At 64.8% G+C, this 13017-nt stretch overlaps 7 protein-coding genes across 8 annotated transcripts; 2 read left to right on the top strand and 5 right to left on the bottom strand.

Annotated features, from left to right (window-relative positions):
- Nucleotides 1-46: 46 nt before the first annotated feature.
- Nbr1 (ZZ-type zinc finger domain-containing protein) lies at nucleotides 47-3200 on the bottom strand (the record flags this gene model as incomplete). Its single annotated transcript, XM_062773713.1, has 6 exons — nucleotides 47-156; nucleotides 196-1034; nucleotides 1074-1230; nucleotides 1345-2202; nucleotides 2251-3013; nucleotides 3060-3200. The coding sequence occupies 6 exons, from the start codon at nucleotides 3198-3200 to the stop codon at nucleotides 47-49; spliced, it is 2868 nt and encodes a 955-aa protein (XP_062629697.1).
- Nucleotides 3201-3436: 236 nt separating this feature from the next.
- malL_0 (Oligo-1,6-glucosidase) lies at nucleotides 3437-5465 on the bottom strand (the record flags this gene model as incomplete). The annotated part of the gene is made up of 7 exons (XM_062773712.1): nucleotides 3437-3682; nucleotides 3732-3981; nucleotides 4021-4229; nucleotides 4264-4508; nucleotides 4546-4693; nucleotides 4748-5314; nucleotides 5385-5465. The coding sequence occupies 7 exons, from the start codon at nucleotides 5463-5465 to the stop codon at nucleotides 3437-3439; spliced, it is 1746 nt and encodes a 581-aa protein (XP_062629696.1).
- Nucleotides 5466-6209: 744 nt separating this feature from the next.
- On the bottom strand, nucleotides 6210-8551 carry mal1_0 (Alpha-glucosidase; the record flags this gene model as incomplete). The annotated part of the gene is made up of 4 exons (XM_062773709.1): nucleotides 8249-8551; nucleotides 8114-8147; nucleotides 7278-7999; nucleotides 6210-7206 (listed from the first exon to the last, which is right to left on the bottom strand). Exons 1-4 carry the CDS (start codon nucleotides 8269-8271, stop codon nucleotides 6210-6212), a joined length of 1776 nt encoding a protein of 591 aa, XP_062629695.1. The 5' UTR covers nucleotides 8272-8551.
- Nucleotides 6364-8551, top strand: LOC62_05G007188 (uncharacterized protein). Of its 2 annotated transcripts, XM_062773710.1 has the most exons (3): nucleotides 6364-7210; nucleotides 7275-8202; nucleotides 8256-8551. In XM_062773710.1, exons 2-3 carry the CDS (start codon nucleotides 7996-7998, stop codon nucleotides 8415-8417), a joined length of 369 nt encoding a protein of 122 aa, XP_062629693.1. In that variant the 5' UTR covers nucleotides 6364-7210; nucleotides 7275-7995; the 3' UTR covers nucleotides 8418-8551. The 2 variants fall into 2 exon arrangements, with proteins under 2 accessions (XP_062629693.1, XP_062629694.1); XM_062773711.1 differs by having other exon boundaries at nucleotides 6364-8202.
- A 169-nt stretch (nucleotides 8552-8720) lies between these two features.
- SPBC2A9.02_2 (putative protein) lies at nucleotides 8721-9620 on the bottom strand (the record flags this gene model as incomplete). The annotated part of the gene is made up of 1 exon (XM_062773708.1): nucleotides 8721-9620. One exon carries the CDS (start codon nucleotides 9618-9620, stop codon nucleotides 8721-8723), a length of 900 nt encoding a protein of 299 aa, XP_062629692.1.
- A 589-nt stretch (nucleotides 9621-10209) lies between these two features.
- Nucleotides 10210-10564, top strand: LOC62_05G007185 (uncharacterized protein; the record flags this gene model as incomplete). The annotated part of the gene is made up of 2 exons (XM_062773707.1): nucleotides 10210-10215; nucleotides 10310-10564. The coding sequence occupies 2 exons, from the start codon at nucleotides 10210-10212 to the stop codon at nucleotides 10562-10564; spliced, it is 261 nt and encodes an 86-aa protein (XP_062629691.1).
- A 126-nt stretch (nucleotides 10565-10690) lies between these two features.
- Nucleotides 10691-12767, bottom strand: ecdD_3 (Major facilitator-type transporter ecdD; the record flags this gene model as incomplete). Its single annotated transcript, XM_062773706.1, has 9 exons — nucleotides 10691-10720; nucleotides 10761-11152; nucleotides 11209-11506; nucleotides 11542-11935; nucleotides 11983-12053; nucleotides 12100-12182; nucleotides 12274-12387; nucleotides 12485-12603; nucleotides 12676-12767. The coding sequence occupies 9 exons, from the start codon at nucleotides 12765-12767 to the stop codon at nucleotides 10691-10693; spliced, it is 1593 nt and encodes a 530-aa protein (XP_062629690.1).
- Between the last annotated feature and the right edge of the window lie 250 nt (nucleotides 12768-13017).

Below are 13017 nucleotides of genomic sequence, written 5' to 3'. Positions count from 1 at the left end.
AGAGAGCTAGAGAGTTACATACAGATGGGGTTACAAAAAAAGAACATCAGGAGAAGTAGACCTGCTGTTTGAGTAGCGGCTTGGGGTACGACGCGGCGAGGCTGGCGAGCTCGCGGAAGGCCACCATGTCGACGCGGGCCTTGAAGACGACAAAGACTGGGGGATGTTAGCAGGAGCCACACTCTCTGCACTCACCATGTGTGGGGTCATGATCCGCGGTGCGCTCAGCCTCCTGGCACACGTCGAATCCGCCAGCGCAGTGGGCGCAGCGGAACCACGCGCCGCGGATCTGGTCCATGTGGATATCGCAGACCGTCTCGCGGTGTAGCACGTGCTTGAGGTACGCTGTCGGGTCGTGCGGCGAGAGCACTGCCGAGGCGGGGACCTGGCCGGCGCGGTTCTTGTACAGCAGGGGCAGGAGGGGCTGCGTGCTCTGCAGTGGGATGTGGACGGGGCGGTCGAACTTGAAGAAAACGTGCCGCGGGTCGTGGACGCGGTACGACCGCAGCTCGCAGATCGAGCACAGGTTGTACGGCTCCGGGTCGGAGGGGCAGTTGGCACACTGGTACCGCCGGCCCATGATCCACTCGTTGCAGTTTGCGCAGCGTGCATTGTGGTCCAGGTCGTCGCGGGGGCGTGCGGCGACCTGTTGCCGGGTGACAGACGGCGTGCCGCGCCCCGAGTTGGGGAGGACAGGCAGCCGTGCAGCTGTGCTGACGCTGCGTGCGCTGCGCCGCGTGGGCGCGTACACCGTCTCCGTGTCGACTGACGGGGATGACGAGCGCGACGCCGTGCTGCCCCCCGGCGTGCGCCGCGCCACGGTCGACGAGTCCTGCTGGAACCAACGGTCGCGTGCCCGCCGACTCACAGCCTCGACCTCGGACGATGCGAGGGGAATGGGGATCTTCATCATGATGTGGTCGGCCGTGTGCTGACCGTCGCCAGACGTCGTGAGGCCTTCGCACTGGATACACAGGTCCCATGACGGGCATACCGCGCAGTGGAATCGCGGGCCGACAATGTCTTGTAAGCAGCTGCGAGGTCAGTGCACATTCCATGGCTAACGACCTCACTTGTGGCAAAAGGCGCCTGGATGCCGTATTGGCCGCGTCTCGGTGTGCCCGTTGCCCAGAACGCTGCTGGTGCTGGCCACCTCGAGGCTGGGTAAAGGTTTGTCCGGTAGTGATAAGAAGACGTGCACGGGGTGAATCTCGTCTACCTTTTGGTAGCCTGGGGGGTGTGAGCTAGGACGAAGATCTCCTGGCAACTCACAAGAGCGACACAAATCGAACTTTGAGCACGAGACACCTGATTGTCAGCTTGACCCTACAGCTTTATACCCACATTTATAGCGGTTGTTCACCAGGGGCGTGTTGCAGATGGTACAATCCGAGTCATCTGCATACTCTGGGCTGGTCAGCACAGCGGGAGCGACGAACCCACCAATATCCATCCAGCCTTCAGCCCCCCAGATCTTCTCGCGGAACGTATGCCGCAGCTGACCTGACCGTTTCTTCCTGTGCCCATTGGCGTCGCGCTCGCGGTTCGCAGCCTTGGAGTGCGCGATACCGTGCACCTCTATACAGGAGGGGCAGAGCTCGTATCCACGCGGCGTGGCCCTGTGCCGCGCGGGGGTCGGGTTGCCGTCGAGGTCGAACTGGATCGATCTCGGCGAGCCGGGGGACACGGCGCTCCCGTTAGCCACGGCTAATGAGTGCACGCTGGCGTTGGTCGACATTGACCCCGAGCGCGAGCGGCCGTCGGCGCCGCGATACACCGTCTGGCTGCCGGTCGAAGACGCGAGGGGCCCCCAGGCTGTGCCCTCGGACGACTCAGTCGCGTCACCGTCGCTCTGCTCACTTGGGAGCCTGGGCGGCTCGAACGGCGCCTTGCCCACCGCGTTGACGGTCCACAACTCGCCTTCACCACACGGCACGCATACGTAGCGCATGTAGTCTAGGCGCACGCCACAAGCCGAGCAGTCGGGCGCGAGGACTGGCGGTCCCGTCGGCTCGCTGCTCGGCGCGCGCGTGACTTCCTCCACCTCGGATGCGGTCTCGGGCGATGTTCGTCTCGCGCCGCCGGTGAGTCTGGGCGACGTGAACCCCGCTGAACTGGGCCCGGCGTGCTCCATCGAGTCGAAATCCGCCTCGGATTGCGACGACAGGGATGCTGTCTCGGTCTGGTACGAGTAGTAGTATCCTGTCAGGAGTCAGCTTTGCCGCCAAATGGCACCCAGCCAAGACTCACGTCCGCGCGCGTCCTGGACCAGTTCGATATCGCCCAGGCTTTCATCGTCGCTATTCAGCCCCTCGTCATCCGAGTCATATCTCCGGCCGCCCAGCCGGAGCCGTGGCATGCGGTTGGCGAGCTGGCTCTGCTCGCGGAGCCAGCGTGACCCGAGCTCCGAGTGGCCCATGAGCGCTGGCGCCGTGTCGTCGTAGTATGCGTTCTCGGTCCGCGCTCCCCGGTGGCGCGAGTACGCTGACGCGCTCGCCGCGTCGAGCTCTGGCGGGGGGAGCGATGCCCGCGGGCGGCCTTGCAGCACGGTGCTGCGGCCTGAACTCGGGCCGCCCGAGAGCGTGCTCCCCGGGCTTGAGAGGCGCATCGCACCCAGCGGGTCCGCGAGGTCGGTCGTGATGGGCGGCACGGAGCTGTACCTGCTCCCCCGGGAGCTGCGGTACTCGAACGAGCTGCGTCCGTCGCTGCGCGCGGCGCTCCGCTCGCTCGAGTGCCAGGAGTGTTCCGACGTCCGGAAGCTTGCGATCGAGCTCGTGTCGCTCAGGCTCGGCCCGTCGTACTCTACTACGACGTCGACGCGCATCGAGATCTTGGGCGGGGCTGGCGGCCGGCCGGCCGCGCCGCTCGAGTGGGCGCCCTCATCGTCCCCAGAGGCAAAGTACGAGATGGCGTCGGTGAGGTCGGCCTCGGTGCGGACGTGGTACTCTTCCCCGTCGTCGTCGGTGTACGTGAGCACGAACGGCCACGCGGAGAGGGCGAAGCATTCTTCGACCTGCGTGCGGGTCAGCGTGGAAAACGCAACGCAAGGCGGCACCCACGCGCGTGCGCAGCGACTCGAGCCGGCAGCTCGCCGCCGAGGGGAAGTTTACGGGCCGCGTCGAGCCATCGTACCCGCACCGCACGACCAGTGGGCGGTGCGGCCGGCCAGGTATCGCGCCGCCTGGTGCCGGCCTTAGCATTTGAGCTGTGGGGTGTGGGTATAGGGGTTTCTTGAGGTGGTTTGGGCAGATGCAAGATTTGGAGATGTCGAGCTGCTGCTGCGCAGCAGCAAATGAAGATGATCACAAGCCATTTCAGTTGAGCCAGAATGGCCAGAATGACATAATCAGGCCTCCCTCCTCCCTCCACTTTATCTCCCTACATACGCTGCGCTGGTGACTGTCAAGTACTCCTTCACATTGCAATTCTACAAAATCTACTCCTTGGACACCTCGTACACGGCGCCAGTCCAGGGCGGGAGCGCAAGCTTGTCGCCCAGCGTGGCGGGCCACTCCGAGTCCTGCGTCGTCGAGAGGAGGAACTTGGACGCCTTGAACTTCTCCGGCAAGGCGTAGACGACCTGGGCGGTGGAGAAGTTGAGCACAACAAGGAACTTCTCGTCACGGACGTAGGCGAAGACGGCCTCGTCCTCGGGCGAGAGCTCGCGGTACGAGCCGTACACCTGGAGGCGAGGGTTAGCAGAGAAGGTAGGGTTCAACGCCAGGACGCACCAGGATGTCCTCGTGCTTGCGCCTGAAGGCGAGCACCGACTTCCAGAAGCTGAAGAGCGACGAGGGGTCGTTGACCTGCGCCTCGACGTTGCACACCTCATAGTCCTCAGGCAGGCGCATCCACGGCTTGGCGGTGGAGAAGCCGGCTCCGGCGCCGGCCGTCCACTGCATGGGCGAGCGGGGGTGGTCGCGCATCTTGGGGAGGAGCTGCTGGACGACCTTTGTAGGGTTCTCGCACGTCTCGTTGATCCTGGGCGTGTGAGTGTGCGTCCCCAAGGGGCCGACTTACTCCTTGACAAGAATCTGCGTCTGCACGTCCTGGTAGTCCTCGATGGGCCAGTCGAGCGGGAGGTTGATCATGCCAATCTCCTCACCCTGGTACAGGTAGACTGTGCCGAACAGCGTCGCATGGAGGAGGGCGAGCACGCGGCCTGACGCCCAGCGCCACCCGGGCGAGTCGTTGCCGAAGCGGCTGATGGAGCGCGGCTGGTCGTGGTTCTGGAGGTCAGCGGTGCAGATGGCAAACACCCACCTCGAGGTACAGGGCGTGCCAGGCGCCTGCCTCGCGCAGCCACTGCCAGCGCGTGATGGTCTCCTTCCACTCGGGCAGCGTCCACGGGTTGACGAGGTGGCGGCCCAGGCCCATGCCCTTGAGGCCGACGTTGACGTGGTCGAAGCTGAAGCCCGTCTGGATCTCCTGGCGGTCGGGGTGCACAAAGTTGAGCATGGTCTTGGGGTCGACAAAGTTGAGCTCGCCGACCGACATGCAGTCGTACTCTGGCGTTGTCAGCTTGCCCTGGGCTGCGCTACTCACTCGACAACACCTCGCGGTTCATCTCGTGCAGGTACTCGTGCAGACGAGGGCCGGCGCCACGGGGGAAGTCCTGGTACCGCGCGCCCTTGACCTGCTCGGCGGCGTCGGGGAACGAGACGTTCTTGGAGATACGGGCAATGACGTCCATCTGACGTGGGTCAGCTCGGTCGGCCCGGGGGCGATGGCACTTGGCCCTACTCACACGGTAGCCGTCCGCTCCCTTGTCAAGCCAGAACTTCATCAAGTCATACACCGCCTGGCGAACCTCGACGTTCTCAAAGTTGAGGTCGGGCTGGCTCTCGTCAAAGTAGTGGAGGTAGTACTCGTCAGTCGTCTCGTCGTGCTTCCAGGTCGAGCCGCCAAACACGGACTGCCAGTTGTTCGGCTCGCTCTTGGAGCCGTCGGCGGCGACCTTGGCCGGGCGCCAGTAGTACCAGTCGCGCTTGGGGTTGGTCTTTGAGCTCTTGGACTCGATGAACCACTTGTGCTCGACCGAGGTGTGGTTGACGACAAGGTCGAGCACGAGCTTCATGCCGCGCTTGTGCAGCTCGGCGATCAGCTCGTCGACGTCGGCCACGCTGCCATACGGCGCGTGGATGTCCTTGTAGTCGCTGATGTCATACCCCATGTCCACCTGCGGCGACTTGAAGATGGGCGAGAGCCAGATGACGTCCACGCCCAGGTCCTTGAGGTAGTCGAGCTTGTTGATCACGCCGCGCAGGTCGCCGACGCCGTCGCCGTTGGTGTCGAGGAAGGACGCAGGGTAGATCTGAGGGGGGGGGGGGGGGGCGTCGGCATCAGCTGCAGCCACGACATGACGAGTGCACTACCACACCCACCTGGTACACGACCGCGCTCTTCCACCACGCGCGCGGGATGTCGGCGTTGGCGACGAACTGGGTCTCGGTAGTGACGGTCATGGTGTGCGAGGGGAGGTAGGAGGGGGCTGAGGGACGGGTCGCTATGGGGCCGCGCGCAGCTATATATGAGCTTGTCGGGGCTGCCCCGACGGCTGTGGGGGCCTTGCAAGGCTTTGCAAGGCAGGATGAGAGAGCAAGCCGCCGGCACAACTGTCCGGTGGTGCCTCGGGGCCGGATCGCCGAGAGTGAGTGAGTGAGGGACTTGTTTTGGCCTCCCGAGTCAGGTTGTGGGGCAGTGGAGGTGCTGCGAGAGCTCGTCCTCCACCGCGCTCCCGTAGGGCTCTTCGAGAGACAGCAGCACGTAGCTCGCATGTCGACTGGGTGCTACTACAGCGCTGCTGGCGATGGCCTTGTCACGACGTGGCGTCGAGATGGCCCGAAAAAGCTCACTTGCGGCCACGCCTTTCGCCACTCTTGCTGCAACCTACGACCACTCGCCCTCTCGGAACCACGGCCCGGCGAGGGTCAACTCACACTAGTCAAACACAGGTGCCCTCGCAGCACAGCCTACTCGTCGGCGCCGCAAGGGACGCACAATCCCCGGACGCTCATCTCCGACGCTCGCTCACTCGCTCCACTTCCTCCACTCGGCGCATCTTCGGCCCAGGTGCAGCGAAGGCGCCGAACCTCCGACCAGGCCAGCGAACCGGCTCAGACCGGGCCGCAGCGCAAACACACGCTCGCTGGCAAACACAAACCATACATGCATACACATACACTGTTCTAGTCTAGTTCTGTTCTAGTCTAGTTGGGCAGCGCCTCAGCCAGCGTGTACACGCGCCCAGAGTACGGCGCGAGCTCGACCGGCCCGCTGATCCCCTCGCCCTCCTTCGCGTCGTCGTTCGACACGAGCAGCTGCGCAGAGCTCACATCCACGCCCCAGCTCGCCGGGTCGAGCGTGACGCTCTGCTCCCCGCGCCCGAGGTTGAGGAGCACGAGGTACTTCTCGCCGCTGGCCTCGTCGTGGCGCACGTACGAGTAGTTGTCGTCTGCGTCGGCGTCGAGCGGGATGAACTTGCCGTAGATGAGCGCGAGGCGCTCCTTCCGCAGGCGGAGGAGACGGGCATAGAAGCTCCACACGCTGTCCGGGTCCGCGCGCAGCTTGGCGACGTTCCACTGCGGATAGTCGTCGTGCACGCGCATCCATGGCTCCGAGCTGGAGAAGCCAGCGTACGCGCTCTCGTCCCACTGCATCGGGGTGCGCGGCGAGTCGCGCCCCGCGCTCCGGATATCGCGCCACACGCGCGCCATGTGCTCCTTGCGCTGCTCGGGCGTGGCCCCCAGCCGGTCAAGGTACGCGCGCTCGCCTTCGAGCCGCTGCGTCGCCTCGATGTCCTTGTACTCGCTCTCGGGCCAGTCGGCGGGCATGTTCACCTGCCCCGTCTCCTGGCCCTGGTAGAGGAAGAGCGTGCCAGTCAACGTGATGTGCAGCAGGGCGACGAGCTTGGCGGATTTGTTGCGCAGGTCGCCCTCCGAGCCAACGCGGGACACGAACCGCGGCTGGTCGTGGTTCTCGATATAGTTGGCAAACCAGCCTCCAAGCGCAGGCAGCTCCACATGCCACTGGTTGTACAGCTTCTTCAGGTCGCTCAGCACCCAGTCGGGCTTGTACCGCCGCTCGGCGCCGTCGCGGTCAAAGTACTGGTGGTGGAAGTTGAAGACCATCTGGAACTCGTGGTTCTCGGGGCGGGAGTAGGCCGCGAACGACTCGGGCGAGTCCTTGCCTGGGCATTCGCCGACGCTAGGTGTGGCGTCAGCTCCACCCGGCCGGCACGGCGCGCGTCCCCTCGGCCGCACACCACTCACCAGAACGCATCGTAGTGCGACAACACCTCAGTGTACATCTCCTTGAGGTAAGTGTGCACCTCGGGCCGGTTAACCGCCAGCCCGCCGGCGAACTGGAACTCCTTGGTGGGATCCGTGACCGGCGCGTCGGGGAAGCCCGGCGCCTTGGCGATAAAGTTGATCACGTCGCAGCGGAACCCGTCACACCCGCGGTCGAGCCACCACCGCATCATGTCGTACACTGCACGCCGGAGGCCGGGGCTCGTCCAGTTGAGGTCGGGCTGCTCCTTGAGGAACAGGTGGAGGTAGTACTCCTGGCTTGCCTCGTCCCACGCCCATGCCGAGCCGCTGCCGAACCGGCTGCGCCAGTTGTTCGGCGGCTGGCGTACGCCGTCCACCACCTTGCCCGGGTGCCAGTAGTACCAGTCCCTCTTCGGGTCCGTCTTGCTGCGCCGGCTCTCCTTGAACCACTGGTGCTGGTCGCTCGAGTGGTTGACCACCAGGTCCATGACGAGCTTCATCCCGCGCGCATGGCACGCGTCGCGCACCGCGTCCCAGTCCTCGAGCGTGCCGTACCGCGGGTCAATTGCCTGGTAGTCGCTGATGTCGTACCCCATGTCTGCCTGCGGGGACGCGTACACCGGCGAGAGCCACACAATGTCGATGCCCAGGTCGTGCAGGTACGGCACTTGCGACGCGATGCCGCGCAAAGTGCCGTGCCCGTTCGCGGCGTGGTCCTTGAACGATGCCTGCGGGGCGAGCGTCAGCGAGCGCGCGGGGAAGGCGTGATCCACGGGGCGGAGCGACTTACAGGATAGACTGGGGCGTCAGCGATGAACGCTCAGAGCCAACGGCCTACTCACTCTGGTACACATTCGCCTCCTTCCACCACTTGCGCTGCTGCGGTGCGACGGTCATGATGCCTGTTCTCTACGTGTCAAGCAAGGCGGCGGTGAGTGTACGAATGCTCCACACCACTCCAAACCATATAAACTCACCTAGCAGCCCTCCACTTCGCCATCGACGCGAAAACGGAGCACTGTGCTCCGCGCAGGACTGCCAAGCGAGCTGCTGGAGGAGTGTTACGCGCTGGCTGTGGGCCGAGAACAGCAAGATCGGAGTCGCGCCGAGGTGGAGTACGAGCGCAGGCGACGTGGGCGGGGTTAGTGCCGCTCGGGGTGCGGGCCGAGTTTATGCCGACGGAGCAAGCGCAGGCAGGCTGCGGTGAACATTGTGAATCCTTGCCCTGCTGCTTGCCCTCCTGCTTGCCCTCCTGCTTGCCCTGCTGCTCGCCCTGCTGCTTGTTCACGTGTGCGGGGCGGGAACCTGCACGGCGACCGTGGAGCCCTGTGGCTGCTGGCTCGCTGGAATCCGCCATGGTCGCCCAGTCCACTTGCACGCCGGGGTACATTCCGGCGCGCCACAGCCTTGCCCAGCCCACACCGTACATCGTCTATACAACCCCAGCCCCTAAAGCTGCTTGAAATACGTGCCGTCCTTGAGGAGGTCGATAAACCGCGCCCCCTTTGGCTCCCATCCCAACTGCTCGCGGGTAGCCACGCTGCTGACAGTGTTATCCTTGCCGAAGAATGTAGCGAAGAAGCCGTAGGCCTCGGTGAGCTCCTCCCGCGTCGCCTCGCGCACGGGTACGCCCCAGTGCGCGGCGACGATCTCCGCGATCTGGCGGTTGGACGTCGACTCGTCCGTGCCGTGATACCTGCTAAAGCCAGCTGGCGCCTTCTCCAAGGCCAGCCTAAAGAGCACAGCGACGTCGTGCAGGTCGTTGTACGTCCACTTCTCCTCTCCGCCGTCGAGCACCGGCGCAAAGCCGAGCTCGCGGGGCTTGGCGATCACGGTGCGCGGGAACCCGTCGATCTTGTCGCTGTGCGTCAAGGACGGGCGGATGACGATTGCGCGGACGCCGCCGTCGTCACCGAGCGAGCGGAAGGTCGACTCAAACTTGTACCGAAACGCGCCGGGCCGCCCGTCGTCCGCCTCGGTGAAGGGCGTCTTGCCCGTCCCGACGCCGATATACGTCCCCGACGTGCCGATGAATGTCTTGCCCGTGCCCTTGAGAACGTCGCCGACGGCCTCGACGAAGGCCTGCTCTTCGCTGCCCGAGTCGATGACTCTAGCAAAGTCGATGGCGAGGTGCACGACCGCGTCGGCAGCGGCGGCTTCCGCGCGGGCGACGTCGAGGGTTGTCAGGTCGCCCCGCACTGGGGTGACGCCGAGCGCCTGCAGCTTGGCGGCACTAGCGTCGGAGCGCGCAAGCCCGCGCACGGCGTACCCGTGCGCCACTAGGTCGCGCGCGACCTCGGTGCCGATGGTGCCCGTGCCGCCTGTGAGGAAGATCTTGTTGATAGCCATGGTGGTGCGGGGTGGGGGGAAGGTGACTGCAGTTGAGGGGAGCTGGCGGGTGGGGGTGTTGTGGTGCTGGTCGAGGTTGCCGACGCCCGCTTTATGAGTCGCCCCGACGAGGAGGGACGCCGCGATACGTGTCGCCATCGCCGGCGGTGTGTCGAAACGTTTGTCCTACGGCGGCCGTGATGGTGATGGCGCAGTACGAGGTAGATTGCACGCCATTGCGCCTAGATGACACCATTATAAGTCGCTGTCCCAGAGATTATTCAGACAAGTGGAGGATGCCAAGACATGCGCACCGTCGGCCCGCAGACCTCGGCTCGTCGCCGGGCTGTATACCTGCCTGCCGGCAGCTCCAGCCTACAGGTCGCCATCGACTGCGCCTAGGCCGATGCTGCAGGCGACTTCCCAGTGCTTACCTCTTATGATGAGATTGCATTGCTGACACCACACTGCTCGGCCCGAGGTGTGATTCGCATCAACATGGGGCCCCGGTGACACGCAGCAGCCAAGAATCGGCACCGCCGCCTTGGCTGTGCTTCTGCGCATGTCGCATCGCTCCATCGCACCATTGCCCACACCACCACGACACACAATGACAGTGAGCACACATACAGACACGGCCTCGCTAACCGCAGCAACGCCGCCCGTCGGCTTCGGCCCCGGCCCACGCCCACCGCTCCCCCTCCCCCCAGCCCCCGCCGCAGCACCGCTCCCACGCAAGACACCCGTCAACCATGACGGACGCCGAGCGCGCCGCCTACACCGCGTCCGAGATGTCCGCGGCCGCATCGCTCGTCGACGTGCCGGATGAGAACACCGCAGGGGTCGCGGGCCAGGTCGCCCCGGGCATGGGAGCGGCGAACCTCTCCGCGTCGCAGGTCATGGCGCCCGTGGCGTTTAATGCGCCCTCCTCGGCGGGGCTGGCGCCAGCCGGGCAGGCGAAGTAGCGCGGCGTTGACGGTGGGTTGTGCACCGTATGCTAAACTAAACTGACTCCAGGCAGCCCACCATAGTACGACTGTGTACCATTGCATCGACACTGTTACTTCTGACACTAGCACCCCTCGCTCGCGCTACACCTTCTCGATGTGCTGGACGTCGTCCTGCGAGTCAGCGATGCTGCTCCTCTCACGCCGACCCCACCTTGACATCCTCCGCACCCTCCCCGTCACCCAGCTTGCCCCCCTGCGCGGCAGTGACGTCTCCACCCTGGATACGCGCGATCTGCGCGCCCATCCCAGTCGTCTGGATGTGCTTGTACTGCCACCCCCAGTGCGGGTGCTCGAACAGCTCGTCGACCTCCTCGAGTCCACGCCCGCGCAGCTCGGGCACGACGAAGATGGCGAACAGAAACGACAGCACCGCCATGCCGCCAAAGATGTAGCCGATCTTGCCCCCAATCCCGCCGTACGGCTTGTTCATGATGTACGGCGACGTGAAGGACACGAGCCAGTTGGAGAAGACGTCCATCGTCGTGCCGACCATCATGACCTTCTTGCGCATGCGGAGGCCGCCGAGTTCCGAGGCGACGAGGACTGCAGGGTGGTGGGTTAGGAAGCTGGTCTCATGGCGGCGGTACTGCCCCACTCACAACAGTGCGTCGCCCACGACACCTTGGTGGAGAAGATCATAAGGATGAAGCTGGCGACCACGACATTGTTGTTCGTCGTCGTGCGCGGCGCGCTGCCGCCCAGGCCTGCAATCAAGAAATCAAACAAAATCAACCCACACGCGCCCGTGATGATGAGCGGGCGCCGGCCCACGCGGTCCGTGAGGAAGATTGCGATGGCGGAGCCGACGGCGCCGACGAGCTGCACGACGGTGGCGTACGTGAAAGACTTTGAGCCCAGCCCGATCTCCTTGAAGAAGGACGGGCCATACGCGTTGTACTGGGGCGTGAGCTGCGTCTCTTCGCTCCACCTACGAAGCTGTTCCCCGTCGTCTGGTAGAACCAGAATAGCAAGGGCGAGATGATCGCGCGCCGCCGGTACGAGGGGTTAGTGAACAGGTCCCGCCAGCGCGCGGACGACAGGCTGCGCTCGTGCTCGATGACCTTTTCGAGCGCGGCAATCTCCGCCTCGCACAGCCCGTTGTCTACGTCGACGCGTCGGCGCAGCCGGCGGAGGTTCTTGAGCGCCAGCTCGCTCTTCCCGTGCGCGACGAGCCAGCGCGGCGACTCGACCGTGAGCGGGGTGAGGAAGAGGATGATGACGGCGGGAATCATCTGGACTCCGATGGGCACCATCCACCCGATCTTGCGCGTCTCTTTGGCGTAGGCCTGGCACATGCCGGCGCCCCACACGGACGAGAGGGTGATGCTGTGTACGTTGTTAGGGGGTGTGGGTGTGTAGGGAAGGGGGCTTACACTGGCGTCAGGAGACCCGCGCAGAAGCCGCGCAAGGCCGGCGGCGCGATCTCGGCACTGTACATGGGCACCTGGGTCGTCAGACTCGCTTCCCGGCTCAGCGAGCAGCTGACGTACTAGGTTCTCAATGTAGCCTACTGCGAGGTACGCGAACACGCGCCCGACCGTGAAGACGATCCATGTGTGGGACGTGAGCTGGACTGGGGTGGTGAGTTGGGTCTTGCCCGCAAGCCTGCGCAGTGTCGCGCCACGCTCGTGCCGCCCCCCACCACAGCCCCCGCCACGACTCACCAATAACCGCCAAGATCTGCAACAGCGCAACGCCATAAAGCATAGGCTTGTACCCGAACCGCTCAGCAACAGGCTCGAATGTCGTCGTGCCGACGATACGCCCGACAAAGATGACTGCGGTGTCAACAAACACTTGCCGGCATCTTCGGCCCACAGCGGGCCGGCGTCGGCTGCCCCCGGCCCGCGGCCAGTGCTACCCAGTGCTACCCACCAGAGTTCGCAATGGATTTCTGGTACGTCGTGAGGATCTTTGTCCCGTTCGGGCCGGGCGTGCCAAATGTGTTGAGCCACGACGGGAGGGCTTGGAGCGAGCCGAACGTGGAGGTGTCGCTGGGGTGTCAGCATGGGACGTATGGTGCTGGCCGGCGGGCGCTTCGCGCCAGCCCGCAGCCGCCCACTCACGTCCCGAAGATGAGGTCGCCGCAGGCGAATGTAAACACACAAAAGGCGAGATACGGCGTCGCGTGGGACCACGACTCGCGGAAGGACGGCATGGTGGGGAGAGGGGGTCGGGCGAGTGGCAAAGCTACGCGCCCATGTTGATGAGATATATGCGATGGTGAGAAGGGCTGCTGGGACGCAACTCCACAAACCCCACCGGGCCCACCGAGCTCGTTGCTCGCCTTGCTCGCCCGGAACGAACAATACAACAGTGGCCTGGCGGCGCTGCCGCTCGGCAATCGCGTAGGTCGTGTCACCTGACGGATATATGGGGGTTATTGGGGCTTGGCGTGGCTCCAGCCA

The sequence above is a fragment of the Vanrija pseudolonga genome, chromosome 5 (genome assembly GCF_020906515.1).
Source record: "Vanrija pseudolonga chromosome 5, complete sequence".
Classification (NCBI taxonomy): Eukaryota; Fungi; Basidiomycota; class Tremellomycetes; order Trichosporonales; family Trichosporonaceae; genus Vanrija; species Vanrija pseudolonga.
The sequence above is the reverse complement of the archived record's forward strand: the minus strand, read 5'-3'. Positions and strand labels throughout refer to the sequence as shown.